We start from the raw sequence: 20,181 nt of genomic DNA, 5'->3' as shown, positions 1-20,181 counted from the left end.
AAAACAAAAATACTCCCAAACTCCCTAAATCCCAGGGAAGGCACACGGTTGATCTAATTTGCTGAAAGAGCTCGGCTCTGAGAGCACCACGCTGAAAATAACCATTAAAACTTCATTATATGACAATTAGAAGAGAGGGGGATATAAAAGCTCTGCAAATGAGACTGCTGTGCTGTGGAAGCAGTTTTAGGAACTTACCAAGATGCAAAGCAGCTTTACAAACTAAAATCATCTACTGATTAGCGCTGATAAGTTATTTTATTGAAATGGCATCGTCTTTATCATTCTCTGCTTTTCTTTTAGGGGGAGCTGCACATGCCAGTAGATTATACCAGGAGCTAAGCTACCTACAAAAAAAAAAAATAATAGCTAGATAACTAACCAAACCAAACCAAACCAAACCAAACACAGAGGGCTATCTTGCTAAATGTGCTACATCCACTAGCTAGAAGAACAAACTAGTGGTTAACCAGAGTCAATTGGCTCTATTGTACAACCTGCGCAAGGTGCGTCGCAATGTTCATTGCTATCTTACAACCTTTCAACAGTCTGTTTTCATGCCCTGCACCCATGCCTATAAAATAAAAAAAGAAATAGATAAATATCTGCACTGTAAGCCCGGATAAGTTTGAGGAAACTGATTGTCTTAAAAAAGTTAAGTAATAGGAAATGAAAACTAGCATAATTAAGTTAGCATAACTTAGAACATCAAGTTATTACAACTAAAGGGGACGTTAATATAACATTTTTTTTATTTTTGTTATACTACGTATAAGACCAGATGAGTTGAGTTTACTAAATTTTTCAGGCAGCTGGTTTGCTCAATTTTTTAAAGTAAGTATAGTGGATTGAAAACTTGAGTTAGCATAAATTAAAACATCAAGTTATTACAACTAAAGGGAAAGTTGATTTATTTGTAAGGCAGCCCAGGGGGAATCACTACACACTGATGGTGAGTGTTAGTCAGAAAGTGTTGGACACACCCACTATGCAAATGGATTGAGACAGAAGCCAATGGAAAAGAAGCTGTTAATGACAGAACAGACTAAACTCAGTTATTATAATAAGTTGGTTCAACTCAAAGATCTCAGTTTGAATAGGACAGAATATGTGCCCACAAATATCCAATTTTATGTAAAACAGACTTAAATCTAATTAAGTTCAAACAACGTATGGGTTTACAGTGTGGTGTGTTTTTATCTTGATGGAGGGAAACACAGGTGCGCTACTGATTAATTAAAACCCTGACAACAGTAACAGTCAACTGTAATTACTGTATATCTTAACCATGCAGGAGCGCGTGTACATCCCTGCTTGTTACACACATATATGGACACAAATATATCAACAATAAACAGAACAAAGAATAACATATCATTGCTGTTCCCTTTAATGAGCTGATGTTGCACCTTCACAGATACGAATGCGCCAAAGCTAGAGCTCACCTGCCTCTTAAAGGGAATGGAAACTGGCGCAAGTGTCTACAAACAATGGAATAGATTTCGTTCCACTTCACGATTGTGTCCCACTTGTTGTTGATTCTTTACTAAAAAAATTAAAATTTCTTATATTTATGTTTGACGCCTGTAGCTATAGGCAATGTAGCTATAATGACTTATGAGTTATTATATTATATACAGCATTTAAATACAGGAAGTGTTACCGGTGTTGCTGTAAGACTACAAACAGGGTTTTCTGACCTTGAGGCCGGAGTTCTTGCGCATGCGAAGCCGCCCCATCCACATGTCCGTAAGGAGCATCTGGCTGCACGTGTGGGCGATGAAGTCGCGGTGCTTGGCGGCTACAGCCAGCTGCAGGCAGGTGGCGTTGCTCCAGTTCTTCAGCTCGTAGGTGAGCAGCTTCATGGCCATCTGCTCGTCCTGCTTGTAGGACTGATCCAGCAGCTCTACCGCCAGCTGCCCGAACTCCCTGGGTGAGGGGGAAATTGCAGGAGAGAGGGGGATGAGGGACGGGCACACGGCGGCTACAGGCAGACAGGTGCATGCGTGCACGCTCGCAAACACACAGGCCCACATACATATGCAGATATACGCCCCTTAATTAGCCCCGCATATATTTCAAAGGAGGGAGCTTGGCAGGCTGACAGAGCGTCCAGTCGCTGTGGCTTTAATGTGATATAAGATTGGCACAAGATAAGTTCTCCTCTCAAACCTTCCCTCCCCGGCGAGATACACTCCAGACTTATGGGAAATGATGTAAGTTAAAACTGGAGGCATTTGAAATCTCTTTTTTGGGAAAAGACATCAAAAAAACTAAAAATCCCCGGGTTCAGATCAGGCATGGAATTGGGGACAGGGCACTCTAGGTGAAGGAGGTATTAGGAGGTACAGCCATAGATGCTGGGCAATTTTGATAAGGGGTACAACGTGTGCCACTGAGAGATAAGATCAAAATATAAACCTTTATGATGGTGAAATGGAAACATAAGGTTTGTGTTTCCAAGAGTTAAGACTGTTGTTACCAAGAAATCACACTAATGTTGCAGAGACATGTTGCAGACAGGTATTCAGAGATATTCAGATAGTGGAAGCAAAAGACAACGTTGGTGCTAAATAGACACAAGCCTGCTGTAAAAGCTGCATCAGATATAAATAGTAATTAGAACAGAATAGAGATAATGCAGATACCAAGAAATAAGGCAGATGCAACCGAGACATTAGGCTGGTGTTAATGAGACATAAGGCTAGTGTTAATTAGACATAAGGCTAGTGTTAATTAGACATAAGGCTAGTGTTAATTAGACATAAGGCTAGTGTTAATTAGACATAAGGCCAGTGTTAATGAGACATAAGGCCAGTGTTAATGAGACATAAGGCTAGTGTTAATTAGACATAAGGCTAGTGTTAATTAGACATAAGGCTAGTGTTAATTAGACATAAGGCTAGTGTTAATTAGACATAAGGCCAGTGTTAATGAGACATAAGGCCAGGGTTAATGAGATATAAGGCTGGTGTTAAAGAGACATAAGGCCAGTGTTAATGAGACATAAGGCCAGTGTTAATGAGATTTAAGGCTGGTGTTAATGAGACATAAGGCCAGTGTTAAAGAGATATAAGGCCAGTGTTATAGAGATATAAGGCCAGGGTTATTGAGACACAGGCCAGTGTTAATGAGATACAAGGCCAGTGTTTAAGAGACATAAGGCCAGTGTTAAAGAGATATAAGGCCAGTGTTAAAGAGATATAAGGCCAGGGTTAATGAGATATAAGGTTGGTGTTATTGAGACATAAGGTTGGTGTTATTGAGACATAGGCCAGTGTTAATGAGATATAAGGCCAGTGTTTAAGAGACATAAGGCCAGTGTTAAAGAGACATAAGTGCTGGGCAGTTTTGATAAGGGATACAACGTGTGCCACTGAGAGATAAGATCAAAATGTAAACCTTTATGATGGTGAAATGGAAACATAAGGTTTGTGTTTCCAAGAGTAAAGACTGTTGTTACCAAGAAATCACACTAATGTTGCAGAGACATGTTGCAGACAGGTATTCAGAGATATTCAGATAGTGGAACCAAAAGACAACGTTGGTGCTAAATAGACACAAGCCTGCTGTAAAAGCTGCATCAGATATAAATAGTGATTAGAACAGAATAGAGATAATGCAGATACCAAGAAATAAGGCAGATGCAACCGAGACATTAGGTTGGTGTTAATGAGACATAAGGCTGGTGTTAATGAGTCTTAAGGCTGGTGTTAATGAGATATAAGGCTGGTGTTAATGAGCTATAAGGCCAGTGTTAAAGATACATAAGGCCAGGGTTAATGAGACATAAGGTTGGTGTTATAGAGACATAAGGCCAGTGTTACTCAGACATAAGACTGGTGTTGCCATGATATAAGGCTGGTGGTACTGAGACATAAGGTCAGTGTTACTGAGACATAAGGGTAATAGTACTGAGACATAAGGCTAATAGTATGCAGGCATAAGGCTAATAGTACTGAGACATAAGGCTAATAGTACTGAGACATAAGGTCAGTGTTACTGAGACATAAGGTCAGTGTTACTGAGACATAAGGCTAATAGTACTGAGACATAAGGCTAATAGTACTGAGACATAAGGTCAGTGTTACTGAGACATAAGGCTAATAGTACTGAGACATAAGGTCAGTGTTACTAAGACATACGGCTAATACTACTGAGACATAAGGGTAATAGTACTGAGAAATAAGGCTATTAGTACTGAGACATAAGGCCAGTGTTACTGAGACATAAGGGTAATAGTACTGAGACATAAGGTCAGTGTTACTGAACAGAAGGTCAGTGTTACTGAGACATAAGGCCAGTGTTACTGAGACATAAGGCTAATAGTACTGAGACATAAGGTCAGTGTTACTGAACATAAGGTCAGTGTTACAGAAACATAAGGCTAATAGTACTGAGACATAAGGATAATAGTACTGAGAAATAAGGGTAATAGTACTGAGAAATAAGGGTAATAGTACTGAGAAATAAGGCTATTAGTACTGAGACATAAGGTCGGTGTTACTGAGACATAAGGGTAATAGTACTGAGACATAAGGTCAGTGTTACTGAGACATAAGGTCAGTGTTACAGAGACATAAGGCTAATAGTACTGAGACATAAGGTCAGTGTTACTAAGACATAAGGCTAATACTACTGAGACATAAGGGTAATAGTACTGAGAAATAAGGCTATTAGTACTGAGACATAAGGTCAGTGTTAAAGAGACATAAGGCCAGTGTTTAAGAGACATAAGGTTGGTGTTAATGAGATATAGGGCTGGTGTTACTGAGACATAAGGTCAGTGTTACTGAGACATAAGGGTAATAGTACTGAGACATAAGGTCAGTGTTACTAAGACATAAGGCTAATACTACTTAGACATAAGGGTAATAGTACTGAGAAATAAGGCTATTAGTACTGAGACATAAGGTCAGTGTTACAGAGACATAAGGCTATTAGTACTGAGAAATGAGGCTAATAATACTGAGACATAAGGCTAATAGTACTGAGACAAAATGTCAGTGTTACTGAGACATAAGACTGGTGTTGTCATGATATAAGGCTGGTATTACTAAGCTTGTGTCACTGAAATGAGACATAAGGCAGATGTTACTTAGATTTGGTATAACGCATGTGAAACACACCAAAAAATAAACATTAAAATCAGAACCTGGAGTTGTGATTGAGCTCCTGCGAGATGTCCTCCACCATGTCGTTCTCCGAGGCCTCGTGCGCCATCGCCTTACACAGCTTACACGCCACCAGAGCCTTGGCCATGGCCTCCTCGCCATGCTGCCAGAAGAACAGCGCCATCTTCTGCCTCTTCAGCAGCACCGCCCACACCATCAGCTCGTGGAAGGGGAAAGGGAAGTGGTTGATTTCTGGGTCGTCCAGGTCGATGTCCACCTCCTCCTCTCGCTTCCGCGTGGTCTTCTGGCGCCCTCGTCGGATAGGCATGTCGTCCTGACACATTACGAAATTTAGGGGGGGGGGGAATGAGAAAATGACATACATATGCTGCTTCTAAATACACTTAAAATTTAAAATACCCTCATTAGCCATGCTTATTTTTTTATTGATCTTATTTTGTGTGCTAATGGCTCTTTAACTTTCGTCTTTTCTAAATGTTTAAACGCATTTCTAGAAACTTGGCTCAGTTTCTCAAAACTCTAAACACAAACTGAAAATTATGAACTGCTTTGTTGAACTTCCACAAATCTCTAGCAAAACTACAGATTCCTTCCACCAAAACAACACACACAGCTATTTCTATGCTTATCTCCTGCAGAGCATCAAATAAACACTGACAAGATAAATTCAGAGCACTTTAATCAGTTTTTCGTTGTGTTTTTTGACTTCACGAGGCCACTGTACAAATTCAAATGCAGACAAGTCCATGGAAATATGTTTTGCTTTCTGTTCTTTATATTTATTTGGTGTGGTGTAGGACCCTCTCATATATAGCATTACAGTAAGCCATTTTTACTGTATGTAGTAAGGATGCAAAACTGTAATTGTAAACTGTAAAAGTACAATGAGAAACGAGAAAAATCAGTTCACATCCAAAAAGGGAACAAAAATGTATTTATTATTTATGTATTTGAAGGTCAGTGATTCTCTGGTGACCAAACTGTACTAAATGATGCAATTTGTGTTTGGTGATTTGCAAAGCTGTGATTTAGAATGATATTTGAGTGAGAAAATGTCGTCGCTGTCCTATGGAAAAAAAAAAAACACGTATCTCCATTTTTGTCGATTTTTAGTTTACTATATAATTTGAACAGACAAACTGTCTCTTATTTGGTGCCAAAATGTCTTGATGAACGGACCAATAGAAACTCTTCAAAATGACCTGAAATAACTAGGGGTGTCACGATTTTGATATTTTATCGACCTGAAATCGATCGAAATTATGTCATGGTCTCGAGCCTCGAAGTCAAAAAGAGGATCGACGATCCCTCCCGCTAAGCTACGCAAGCACACGTGTGCTACGCAAATGGCGCAGCACACTGTAGCCCAGGGTTTTTCAACAGAGAGAGAGAGCGGCTGCATGAGCGCAGCCCCGCCCTCCGACAAATAGTTCCGCTGTGTGTGAGAGAAGCACATACGAGCCTCACACACACAGAACAGCTGCCTTTGCGAGGCTGATTAAAAATCTTAAACTTATGATTGACTACACTTGTTGCTTCATTTGAATAAAAAAAAAAACGTCACGGATACGCCCACATGATTACGGATACATTTACACAGCGAGCCGAGTCATCAGGTGTTCTGTCGAGTTGTGCTACCCTGTCAAACCATGCTACTCTTACGTGTACATTTAAAGGTAAAAAGACAAAAGAAGCACAATATTAGAGCATGTTTCCAGTTAGAAGTTCATGTACTATATTTGTAAAGCCTAAGTCTCACAGTTTCAGGGTAGCAAGTTATGGTAGCAAGAGTTTATTATACTCTGTTTTTTTTTTATTATACTCAGTTTTTTTATATACTCTGATATTTTATTATAGTTAAATATGTATATATATACAATAATAAAATAAATAAAGAAAATCGTGTAAAAAGAGAAAATCGTGTAAAAAGTAAAAGTAAAAAAAAAAGAAAATCGAGAATCGAATCAAATCTTGACCCTAAAGTCGGAAATAAAAAATCGAATCGAGGATTTAGAGAATCGTGACACCCCTAGAAATAACTTATTTTTTAGATTGACCTCTATTGAAAGTGTACAAGGTTTTTTCTCTTTCCTGTAAAGTTGCTGATTTGGAGATAATTGTTTTTCATCGGACAGCGACGATATTGAATTGTGCTTAGAGTTTAGCAGTTTTGAGTCACAATGTTGACACATGAGCTTCATGTTTTTGGATTTGTGTGCATAGTTTTATATTTTGTGTGAATACAATGTGTAAAAACTGTATTAGGAATTGAGCGTGCCTAGCTGCTGTAATTAGACAGTGGGTAATAGAGCGTAGTTTGGGCAGTGGTCCCGCTAAGACGAATGAAGGCTAATTTACAAAGTTGGATCTTGATCAAAAAGCACTGAGAGTACAGCAACAACAACTCAACAACAACTCAACAAATCCAGATAAAAGCTGTTTATAGTGTTAACGTTTCTGCGTCTCAGAGCATAAAGGAGCCGAACCCACACAATTACGCAGAATGCTAATAGCAAACGGCTATTTTTACATCCACGCCTGCATGCGCTACGAGAAGAACATCTCACTGTACAACACTGTGTGGGTTGGCATTTGAAAACAGCAGGAAATCATACATCTCAGGCTGTTGCCAACATAGGGGGTTGGGGGGGGGGGGGGGGGTTATAGAGAAAAATATAGAGAAAAAAAAAAGAAAAACACACACAAACACTCACTCACCTCCATTCCAAGCAGCTTCAAGGCCTTTGGCTGTGAATGATGACAACAAAAAGTGGCATTTAGGAACACGGCCAGATACGCCTTCTGCATACTGAAACCATCTACATGGTAAGACCCCCCTACACACCGTATTCCCCACACATTCTCTCTCTGTTAGACCCCCCCAATCGTCTCTCGCACCTTTTACAATTATTAGAGTCATGTCCCTGACCCGTGCTGTGTGTGGGTGGGTGTGTGTGTTCGTGTGTGTGTGTGTTAAAGCGAGCTGTATCTGTGTTAAAAGCAGGGCGTGAATGCATAATGAATAGATGAGCTAGTCTGTGTGTGTTCGTGTGCATGTATGTGTGTGTGTTTGTGTGTGTGTGTGTGTGTGTGTGTGTATATATACACTGGGAGCTTAGAAAAAAAAAGGAATATCTGGAGCATCTCTCCAGTGTCACTGTTAATATCTCCCGTCTATTTCAGGCCTTTAAACATTCGCAAAGCCTGCATAGATGCTGAGCTCACTGAAGCCGGTGTGAATTAGGGCTGTGTGTATATTAGCAAGAACTTGACAATATGATATGTATCATGATACAAGGGTTACAATTCAATATATTGTAATATATCTAAGCAATAATACACTCGAGGTTCGTGCTATAACGTGTAGAATTGCAGTAGAGCAGCACACTAGTGCCAATAATATTACCCGTTATATAACACAAACCTCGAGTGTATTATTGCTTATTTATACCACAGTTCCATTACTGCTGTTTATTGAAAGATTTTAAAGAGTTAAAGAGGACGAGAAAATACGATCTCCTGGCTTAATTGCTGCATCGTTGCTAGGTGACCTGTATGTGGCGGAGTAATACATGAAGAGCTTAGGTTACACAGTGCATTACTGGCTGATAGCGGTACTCAGCACATTGCAGGGTCGGAACTTACTTTGGTATAATGATAAATCAGTTGATAAAGCAGTTGTTTAAGTCAAATTTTGTCAAACAAAAAAAAACTTTAAATTGTTTTCCTTAAAGCAATTTTTAAATCAGCTGAACAAAGAAATATTGAATTTCACCGTATCATAAAATAGAGCAAACTAATTGCCTAAACTAACATGATTACGTTTTATAGAACCTACATGGAGTCACTCTATCAACACAAACTTAATTTATGAAGTTAATCATCTGTTAAAGTTAATTATCTGAACTAAAGATAATTGGCACAGCTGTCTGTGAGTTATTAAAGATTTTTTTTTACTTAAAACTGTAAGTTGGCTTGAAATTTTGAGTTTTCTCAACTTTTCCTCAACAATTTCACTGTGTAAACATACTGTACATAACACATATTTATAAAAAAAACAAAACGTTCACTATTCATCCAATCAAAACAGTGTGATTTAACATCAGAGTACAACACTGCCATCATGCGGGTGGTGTGATGCAGTGGATAACACCACCCCCTGCTAATAAATTTTACACTTTGAGCTACAGTATTAATATATTTAAACCGGGCTATAGTTACTGCTCTAAAGTTTTTTTTTTTTTTTGCACCTTTAGATTATATCACGTTTTATCATGTATGCTGAATAAAGAATTCTGTACTCAGGACTGATTCTGGTCTCATCTGGAGAATGAGAGGAAAAGTTGTGAAACGATTATATAATTCCAATTCCATTCTACTCTTTTTCTCTGAGTGAATAATTGTGAAAGCTTTGGTAGTTGTTGCTGCTGTTTTTCTATTTTACTCGGATTAAAAAGGAACAGCAGCAGGAGCTCCTCAGACAAAGTGATGTTGTCATTTCACATAATGTTTCCCCAGGCAGGACAGAGTGTGAGAAGCATTTGACTCCACAGAGCTCAGCTACTAAGCTTACTGGCGTTAGTTAGCGTTAGTTAGCGTTAGTTAGCGAGCTGAAGCAGTATGCTTTTATGAAGGTGCTGTTCTACAGAGAGAGAGCTCTGTAGTGCCTCTAGCCGTAAGGAGGGGAAATTAAAACCCAGCACAACTACTGTGTTATTAATATTGCTAATACAGCATTTGTTCATAGCTGTAGGATTTAGCTGGACACTATACCAGTTTAAAACTTAAATTTATCTACATTGTAAGCCCGGATAAGTTGAATTTACTTAAAAAATTTGAGGAAACCGGTTGCCTTAAAAAGTTAAAGTAATGGGAAAAGAAAACTTAGAACATCAAGTTATTTCAACTAAAGGGGAAGTTGATTTAATTTTTTTATTATTTTTGTTATACTGTAAGACCGGAATGCAGCTGATTTGTTCATTTTTGTAATGAACAAAAGTAATGGGTAGTGAAAATTTGAGTTAGCATGAATTAAAACATCAAGTTATTACAACTAAAGGGGAAGTTGATTTATTTGTAAGGCAGCCCAGGGGGAATCACTACACACTGATGGTGAGTGTCAGTCAGAAACTGTTGGACACACCCAGTATGCAAATAGATTGTGACAGAAGCCAATAGAAAAGAAGCTGTTAATGACAAAACAGACTAAACTCAGTTATTATAAGTTGGTTCAACTCAAAGATCTCAGTTCCAATAGTACAGTATATGTGCCCACAAATCTGAGTTCAACTAACTCAAAAAAACTCAAGTTGAGTATTGTTTAGAAATATCCAATTTTATGTAAAACAGACTTAAATCATTTGAGTTCCAACAACGTATGGTTTTACAGTATCTGGACTACAAAGTTCAGGTGTGAAAACATCCTAAAAAGTCCTGAAAGTGTTTAAAAGTCTAAAAACCTCCCCTTTAGCTCTGCAGCTATAGATGAAGTGAAGGTGTTTCATCTTCAGCTTGTGGATGTTTGGCTCTGTTTCCGGAGGTTCAGGGTTTATGGAACAGATCCATAGCTTCCTCAGATTGCTGATGTCTCTTATTTACCTGCGTGCTTCAATCAATGCAGCCGAATGTGAGAAGGGAAAGCCGGCAGCCGCCGCAGCGCCGCGTCAGGAGAGGCATGTCAATTTCGTCCGCTGATTTTTTTTTCAGTCACATATACGCAGGACCGCCGCAGCGCCGCAGTGTAAATAATTCTCTCTGCATGCAATCTGTGATCTGCGGTGGCTCTGCGCCTCGGCCGGGGCTGCTGGGAGAATGTGTTTTTCGTGTCGGCGGATAATGCACTTAAAGGAGATGGGGCGCGGCGTTATCACACATTCTGTCAGGAGGCTCTGGGCAGAGGTGAGGCAATCGAGGGATTTGTTTTCTCCTCTGTCTTAAGTCTGAGATCGCTGGATTTCAGGGATCGTTTCTGCAAATTGGAAACTCTCCTTTCCGTCATAAATTTAGGGAAGTTTTCACACCATTTTGAATTATTTTCAACATTATAGATTAATAATGAAGACTTTAAAACTATTAAGGAACACATAAGCAATTATAAAGTAAACAAAAAGGTAAAAGAAATATATATAAAGGAGTTCTAGAGGTGCTGAGTGCTTTTTTTTTTAACTGCTAGTTTGTGAAGCCAAAATCTCTCTTTTTTGTCTACTACCTAATAACATATACAGGGGTTGGACAATGAAACAGAGACGGAGAGTTCTGGTGGAAAAAACAGGAGAGTTGAGGTGCACATTGAATTTTGCGTGATTTGATCAGCCGTGGTTTTATGTTTTTTGGATACAATCCGAGTTAGCACCCGAACATCCCTTTCAGACAGCTTCCTCTTACAGCGTCCACAGTTAATCCTGTTGGATGTGGTTGGTCCTTCTTGGTGGTATGCTGACATTACCCTGGATACCGTGGCTCTTGATGCATCACAAAGACTTGCTGTCTTGATCACAGATGCTCCAGCAAGACATGCACCAACAATTTGTCCTCTTTTGAACTCTGGTATGTCACCCATAATGTTATAGTGTGCATTGTGTACAATATTTAGAGCAGAACTGTGCTCTTACCCTGCTAATTGAACCTTCACACTCTTACAGCTCTTACTGGTGCAATAATGTGCAATTAATGAAGATTGGCCACCAGGCTGCTCCAATTTAGCCATGAAACCTAAAAACCCACACTAAAATGATGACAGGTGTTTCAGTTTCATTGTCCAACCCCTGTATGTTCCTTTATAGTTTATGGGAGTTTTCACACCAGCACTATTTGGTTTGGTTAAAACAGACAAAACTGGTTTGTAGTCAAATAATTAATCAAATAATTTTTTTATGAAATAAGACAACTAGTCAATGTACATTATAATATTAACCAACAGAAATGTTTGGACTTACCCTCTTAGGGCCGAACAGGTTGTGGTAGAGAGTTCGAAACCTCTTGCGTGTATAATTGCAGCGATAGGCCCCGCCCATCAGGTACTCAATGACCAATCCGATGTCAATCAAGCTGATGCGGTAGTCGGGTGGAAGGTTCCCCTGTAGATAAAGAGTTTCCTCAGACTGGACTGGATGTTTTTGGCAAGAGATGGCTATGAAGTAGTAGTTCATACATTCAGACCGCTCATGCATGCTCTTTCAGACAACACACACACACACACACACACACACTGACGTGTCGCTAAAAGCACTACGAAGATAAGGGACTTGCTGATTCACCTTGAGGTAGATCCAACTGAACCCTGGATATTCTTGCTTGGAAAGAACACACAAGGTAAGTGAGACAGAATCGCTCCTGAGGGATCTGGCAACTAACACACAAAAACACCCAACTAGCACACAAACGCTAAGCTAAAACAGCCAACTAGCACACAAACGCTAAGCTAAAACACCCAACTAGCACACAAAACCTCCACCCAGACATTAACACCCAACCAGACACAACAACAACATAAAACCTATGTTAAAATAATGCTACACACAAACACCATGCTAACAGCGCTAACACACCACCACAGCTCTAAAAGTGCTGTATCTACCACAGCTTTCAACACGAGCTAATTTCTAGGACTGGAAATAAGCAACAAACATTGCCAATGGCAGCAAAACAAGCAAAGAACGGGAAAACACGTCTCAACCGTTTATCACGCACGGCTGAAATTGAACATGCTGAACAATCTGTTGGAAACATGCTTTAATAGTTTCATCAAATCTGGCCTCTAGCAGCTACAGGGCTAAATGAGACGTTTCAGAAAGACGCTCATAAAGTGACACAAACAGTAAATATTGTAAGAGAGGTGAAGATGAGGAGGAAGAAAAGATAAAAAAAAGGGATTCTTCAGATAAAGACTTTTTTGCTAAACATGAGGAATAGAGCTAAAAAACAGTGTCCACAGCCACAGAAAAAGTGTGAAACCACCTTCTTTACTCAAACTAAAGCACTAAAGGTATTGTGTGCGCACTACTTTATATAGTTTTTATTTTACTCGCACATTTTTACTAAGTAGTTATTTTGCACTAAACTAAATTTGTATTTATTTAAGGTTTAAAGTTTACATTTTTGTATATATTGTAGTTTTCTTTGTGTGTCCTGATTAAAATACTGAAAGGTATAGGCTGCTCTGAGTGTCAGGTTTTTAGTATCCTATATGTGTGATTATTGATTATCAAGAAAAATAAATAAATTCGCCTGATGCTGTTTCTCCATGTATTTTATCAGAGTAAAAATTAATAATCCATGTAATGAATGATCATCAATATTTTTATGCTTTCAACTAGGGTTGCACCGATACCGTATTGGTATCGGAGCTGATACTGGCACTTACACACAGTATCGGTATCAGCAAAGAAATTAAAGAAACACAGCAATTAAAGAAACACTGCACATATATCTTGTTATAAAAAATAAAAATAGAAAATCTGAAAAGCGCCTAAAGATTTTCCTGGTTTTTACCATATTTTGATCATTACATGTTTAATTAAATAATTGTAAGGAGCTCCTTGTCAATCATTATCTACTGCAGCCAATCATCTTAACATATCTTTTTAAAAAAGGCGGAAATCACGGAGCAGCCAATCAGGTTATTATATCTTATTCAGGATAAGACAGTTGGTATCAGTATTGGTACTCTTGGCTGATACCAGGAAAGCTGGTATCGTTACCGGTAAGGAAAAAGTGGTATCGGTGCATCCCTACTCATACAACTCATAAACACTCTAGTCTAACCATTTTTGAAAAGATATCTTAAGTGTGAATATATTTAAAGGCATATATATATATACAATCAAAAATAAGTAAGAAAAACAAAAAAAAAACAGGCGCTTGGTTAAATTTTGAGCAAAACATTATCAGTTCCAGTAAAATATAACAATTATGCTTCCTTTTACATTTTAAATGATTATGATGATTTTTGAGCAGCCGTATGTCTTCTGGAGTGAAAGAGATCAGGGCATGTGTCTGTCTGATATAATTACTGTGTTATAGGACCTGAAAAAGAGAGAGAGAGAACTGGAAACAAAAAAAAAACTGAGAAGAGTTCAAAGGGTTAAAGGCAACTCCTGCTATCATAGTCAAATCGACCACTGATGCTTTTTTAAACAGGCTAATTACATTCATCACCAGTAGATGCCAGCAGATATGATCTCCAATAGACTGGCCTTGATTTCCCCTGAGCCTTCAGGACCTGCTGAACGCACACGAGATGAATCAGTGCCACAGGATACATCTGAGCAATTTGAGACTCCATCCTGCGAAACCTTTTATCTCCAAAGGAGTTGGGCATAATTATGGCAGGTCCCTGTAATAATTTCTTCTTCCAGTATTATAATCAAATCAAAGAATCAAATTAACAGAGTCAACAGCGTCTGTTCGGGCTGAAATAACTGGGCTGTCCAACTCTTTTATTGTGAAGACCAGAGGTGTATTAAATAGAGTGAATGTAGTGAATTACAGTAAATTCTGTATTGATTAGGTATAAAACATTATCTTATTGCTATCGTGGCCAAATTATGCACAATAAAGCACAATGAAACTAAACCATACTGAGGAAACAGTCTCCACAGTGCAGGCTAGAAAAAGTAACCCTTTGAACCCTTTGTTTTCAGTTCCTCTTTCAGGTCTTATAACACAGTAATAACATACTCTGATCTCCTTTACTCCAGAAGACATACGGCTGCTCAAAAAAATCATCATTTAAAATGTAAAAGGAAGCAGAATTGTTATATTTTCCAGGAACTGATCATGTTTTATGTTTTGCTCAAAATTGTACCAAACGCCTTTTTTTTTTTACTTATTTTTGAACGTATATATGACTTTAAATATATTCACACCTATACAGATATATGTTTAAAAAAGCTTAGACTGTTAGAGTGTTTATGAGTTGAAAAAAGCATAAGAATATTGATGATATTGATGAGTTCATTACATGGTTTATTAATTATTATTTTGACCAAATACATGGAGAAACAGCATCAGGCGGATTTATTTATTTTTCTTGATAATCAATAATCAATAATCACACCTCTAGGATACATGTAGATACTAAAAACCTGACACTCAGAGCAGACTATACCTTTCAGTGTTTTAATCAGGACACGCAAAGAAAACTACAATATATACAAAAATGTAAACTTTTTTTAGTCTAAACAAATAAAAATGTTTAGTGCAAAATAACTACTTAGTAAAAATGTGCAAGTAAAATAAAACTATATAAAGTAGTGCGCACACCATACCTAGCTTTAGTTTGAGTAAAGCAGGTAGTTTCACACTTTTTCTGTGGACACTTTTGAGTCTGATATTTACTGATATTATTTGGTTTGAAACATTATATAAATATGTTTGAAGCACTAAAGGTAAATAATATTGGTTGGGGAAGGAGATTTTTCACTTTTTTAGGTGTTTTTATCAATGGGTTTCTTGTAGATTTAGCTTTACCGCACTGGGATGTGGTGGATCACTATTTTTAGAAAGAGTAAGCTCCGCCCTTTTTAACCATATATGGATTATGTTTATGAGTGAAGGGATTCCTGAGTAATTATGCTGAGAACACAAGGTGAGATTTTGGATGGAAAATCCGTCTGTAGGGTTCTAAGGGTTAAGAGTGTGTTGTGATGCTCATTGCTATCTTATACTCCGCCAACAGTCTATTTTCATGACTTGCGCCTGCATCGTTTAAGTAGCAACAGTGCTTGTGAATATATCTACACTGATGGATGTTGTGGTCTGAAAATTAGATGTGTACAAGTAAATTTATGGTGTATTGCTAACTTGGAAACAGAAAACACAGGTGCGCCACTGCCAAAGCAGTACATGCGCCACATGTACACCCCTACAGACCTTGTTACACACACATGAACAAGCAGCAGTGCATATCTTTACTTCTAAGTATGACGTGAACCAATCACACAACCCCACACATGGCACAGGGAGCAGATAGGTTCCATAATTGCAGCAAACCAAACCAGAGTCCATTAAAAATAAATTCTTGACTACCAATTGTGGTGTTCTGGAAAATAGGTTTCACTTATGTCCAGGTAGCTGCGCCCCTAAAATAGCAATGCGCCAAAGTCAGAGCACATCTGACCCCCAAAAGGAATGGCAAAGGACACGTTGATTTGGTTTATTGTACGTTTCGCACAAAACACACACACACATCTAGTACATGCCTTTTGCGCATTTTGAGCTGCGCAAAGCATACTTTTCCTGACGTTATGATAGCAAAGACAAACCGACAACAGTCAGATGTTTATTGCTATCTTGGCAGTGGATTGTCAACATAGGTACGTAGGTGCCCAACACACATACACCCACGCTTGTTATGCACACATGGACATGCAGCAGTGCACACCTCTACTTTACAGTATAAAATGAACCAATCACACAACCCTACACATGGCACAGGGAGCAGATAGCTTCCGTACTTTCTGCGAACCGCACCAGAGTCCATTAGAAACAAATCTTATTGTGGTGTTCTGGACCTCTCCCAGACTAGAAAAAAGGTTTCACTTATGTCCAGGTAGCTGCAGACCTAAAATAGCAATGCGCCAAAGTCAGAGCACATCTGGCTCCCAAATGCCTTTTGCGCATTTTGACCTGCACAAAGCATACTTTTTCTGTTGCTATGAAAGCAAAGACAAACCTATAACAGTCAGATGTTCATTGCTATCTTGGCAGTGGATTGTCAACATAGGTGCATAGGTGCCCAACACATGGACATGCAGCAGTGCACACCTCTACTTGACAGTATAAAATGAATCATCACAATAATCAATCACACAACCCTACACTTGGCACAGGGAGCGAATAGCTTCCATACTTTCTACGAACCATTAGAAACAAATCCTTGACAACCAATTGTGGTGTTCTGGACCTCTCCCAGACTGGAAAATAGGGTTTTCACACACACATGGTTAATTTGCTAAGTGCGGACCACGCCTAAAGAAGTAGAGAAAGAAGGAAAAAGGGGAGGGAACTCAGGGAAATTTGGGCTGGAGTTCTGAAATGCGTGCTTGAAGAAGCGTGCAGTTATATCCCCCCCTTTTTATTTAATGAGAAGTAGAAGAGTAGAAAAAGGTGGTTGTTGGGGAGGAGGTGGGTTGCGAACTTTCGTCACGAGAGATAGTTAGTTAGGGGAGGTATTTATAGGACGGTTGATTGATACGGGGTGGAGTTGGAACGTAGAGTTCGGGCGTGGTCCTTCTCCCAAACTTTTGTTATTACATAACATCATTTTGCTAAGTGCGGACCACGCCTAAAGAAGTAGAGAAAGAAGGAAAAAGGGGAGGGAACTCAGGGAAATTTGGGCTGGAGTTCTGAACTGCGTGCTTGAAGAAGCGTGCAGTTATATCCCCAAAATTGGAGCTTGTGTGGAAGCTAGTTTGGAATGAGCCTGTCTCAAACCGTCTGGTTGGGAACGGATGTATAGGTTATAAGCTTTGGAAGACCACCGGCCGGGGAGCTTGATCGTGTGCTCGGAGATTCCTTGTCTGGAGGCGTTGGATGCTGCACGATGTAAACTGAGTGGGCGGAGAATTGATCTGGTGAGTAACTACTGGGAGAAAGGATGCGACGGAGATGTGTTGGAACCAGTGCTTTGAGATTATACTACTAGATTCCGTTGTGAACAGAGGACCTAAAGGTGATGCTTGTTGAAAGAGGCGGAGATTAAGTGGTGGACGAGTGGTTCGTACGGGCTGAGGGGTGAGTCAAGTTTGAATAGATAGAGGATCGTGGTTTTTGCCAATTTGGTCCGTTTGCTTCATTCTTGAAGGTAAGGGTATCTGAGTCAAGGATGATGAGATCTGAAATTAGGGGCTGAGAAGGAGTTGTGGGAGATTTTAAGGGAAGTAAATTCTGAGCATCTGAGGAATCTAAGTAGAAGGTTTGTTGAGCTTGGAAGATCAGTTCGTTTACACGGGGGTTAGGTGAAGTGTAGTTTGTGAAAATGAAGGTACCGAGGTTGGGTTGCATTTGCATGCGGAGCCAAGGATCTGAATTTCTGTAACTGAAAATGAAAAAGAATATAATTAAATTCTATCAGCGATAGAATTAAATGGACCTGAGGTGTGAACAGCTTTAGTGGTGAACTGATGCTTAATGGAGTGCCAAGTGAGACGACGGATAAAAGGCAAGATTTCTAGCGATTTGGAGCAACTTTTTTTTTTTTTTTTTTTTTTGATGTGGACTGCGGCGAGATTGATCAGAGTGGAGTAGAATAGATTTTGACCATTCATGTCCCCAAAGGAGGGCACCGAGGACCGCATATAAGTCCAGAGAGCGCAGAAGAATCGCGTGGCTGCGCGGCGAAGCAGATGAAGTTCTCCGGCCAAGCAGAAGCGACCAGAGGAAGGAGCGGCATCTGTGAATAGCTTAATATCAAAAGAGCTGGAAGCTGCGTTGGCGTAGAAGAAAAACCCGTTCGATTGCAGAGGAGGCACAGCCAGAAATGGAGCTCTGACGTGCAGTATCAGTTGAGCATAACGAATGGTGGAGGGCTCGGACGAAAAAGCCAAGCGGAGGAGGCGGGAAATGAAAGAACGACCCTGGGTTCGATTTTGGGTTGTGAATAAAGTGGCCGAGGGGGGAAAGACGGTGCTAGGTATGGGCGGGGAGACTTGAAAGGAGGCGGAGTCCAGAAAGATCCCAAGAAACTCGAGAGATGTGGAGGGACCAACGGAGTTCTCCGACGGCGGGGCACGGAGGCGAGTGAAAGCGCTGGTCATGGCTTCAAGACCCATCGAGAGGGGCGAGGAAGGAGGACCGATGACGAAGTTACCCAGGAGGTGGAGCACGAACTGGGGCCCGTGTTAAGCAAATCCAGCAGAGCGCCTTAGCAAAGGAGTCGAAGCTTGGGGTTACTTTGTACCCGAAAGCAAGGTGAACTGAAAAACGGACTCTGAAAAGGCGCCAGGAGTCAGGATGGAGAGGGAGGATTTTGAAAGCCGAAACCACATCAGCCTTAGACAGCCAGGCCCATCGCGGGATGGGGAGCTTCGTCCCGCAAACACACGTCAATGAAGTTCCAGATCCGGGGCGTCTCGGAATGTAGCAGGGTTCCAGTGTTGGAGATGAACCGCAGCGCGAGCTGAGAGGGGGCGGCGCTGTAGATGGAGAATGAAGGTCATGAAGCTCCAGCAAGGAGCTGAGCGGGTGCTGCAGCCCGGTGAGAAACGGCGAGAGAGGAGGCGGGGAGAGAATTGACGGAGTAAAGGAAGGAGAAAGGCTGGCTGGAAGGGACGGGTTGGAGAATAGTGTTGCCAACTGCTCAGTAAGGAAAGTAGCCATTGGCTGCAATTTGTGATTAAAACCCCTTAAATGTTAGAAATGAACTCTAACAAATGAACTACGTCTGTTGCTTTTATAAATAGGCAGAGACTTCTGAAAATAACTCCATTTTAACGTAAATTACATGATTAAGTTTTTTTTTTTTTTTTTGACAGTCAGCGGCGGCTTTAGGTATGCGCAGTTTGTTGCAGCGTGTTGGAAGAGCGGTGTGAGTGTGTGGTCCGACCGAGACTGCGCTGTGAGTGTCGTGGGCGGGGCTCGCGGCAGCACCTGCTGCTCGCTGAGGATAAACTGAAGAGCATGTGTGTTCATTTAAACTCTCAATAACAAACAAAAACTAAGTTGGCAAGTTGGCAACACTGTTGGAGAACAGCAGGAGGAACGCAGAAATGGAGAAGGAGGATGACTGAGAGAGGGGGTTTGAACGACTGAGGGGAAGAGGGAAACGAGAGAGACGAGAGAAACGAGGCGCTGAGGCGAAGTTGGTGCCGCGCCAGGGGTGCGAGAGCTGCAGCAGCGGCGAGGGGGTTTGGACGACTGAGGGAGGGGGAGTTGGACGACTGAGGGAGGGGGAGTTGGACGACAGAGGGAGGGGGAGTTGGACGACAGAGGGAGGGGGAGTTGGACGACAGAGGGAGGGGGAGTTGGACGACAGAGGGAGGGGGAGTTGGACGACGGAGGGAGGGGGAGTTGGACGACAGAGGGAGGGGGAGTTGGACGACTTGGT

At 40.4% G+C, this 20,181-nt stretch overlaps 1 protein-coding gene across 5 annotated transcripts in view; it reads right to left on the bottom strand.

The window, feature by feature from the left end:
- The window catches only part of trpm3 (transient receptor potential cation channel, subfamily M, member 3), a 303,529-nt gene that overhangs the window by 35,742 nt on the left and 247,606 nt on the right, over positions 1-20,181 (bottom strand). For all 5 annotated transcript variants that reach the window (XM_049470204.1, XM_049470200.1, XM_049470199.1 and 2 more), the window contains exons 13-16: positions 12,071-12,211; positions 7,854-7,883; positions 5,156-5,448; positions 1,701-1,929 (exon numbers count right to left, since the gene is read on the bottom strand). In XM_049470204.1, coding sequence (XP_049326161.1) covers positions 1,701-1,929; positions 5,156-5,448; positions 7,854-7,883; positions 12,071-12,211 — 693 coding nt within the window. The remainder of the gene's footprint in view (positions 1-1,700; positions 1,930-5,155; positions 5,449-7,853; positions 7,884-12,070; positions 12,212-20,181) is intronic.

Source organism: Astyanax mexicanus, chromosome 22, assembly GCF_023375975.1.
Source record: "Astyanax mexicanus isolate ESR-SI-001 chromosome 22, AstMex3_surface, whole genome shotgun sequence".
In the NCBI taxonomy this organism is placed as follows: Eukaryota; Metazoa; Chordata; class Actinopteri; order Characiformes; family Acestrorhamphidae; genus Astyanax; species Astyanax mexicanus.
Note: the sequence above shows the minus strand (reverse complement) of the source record. Positions and strands in the feature narration are given on the sequence as shown.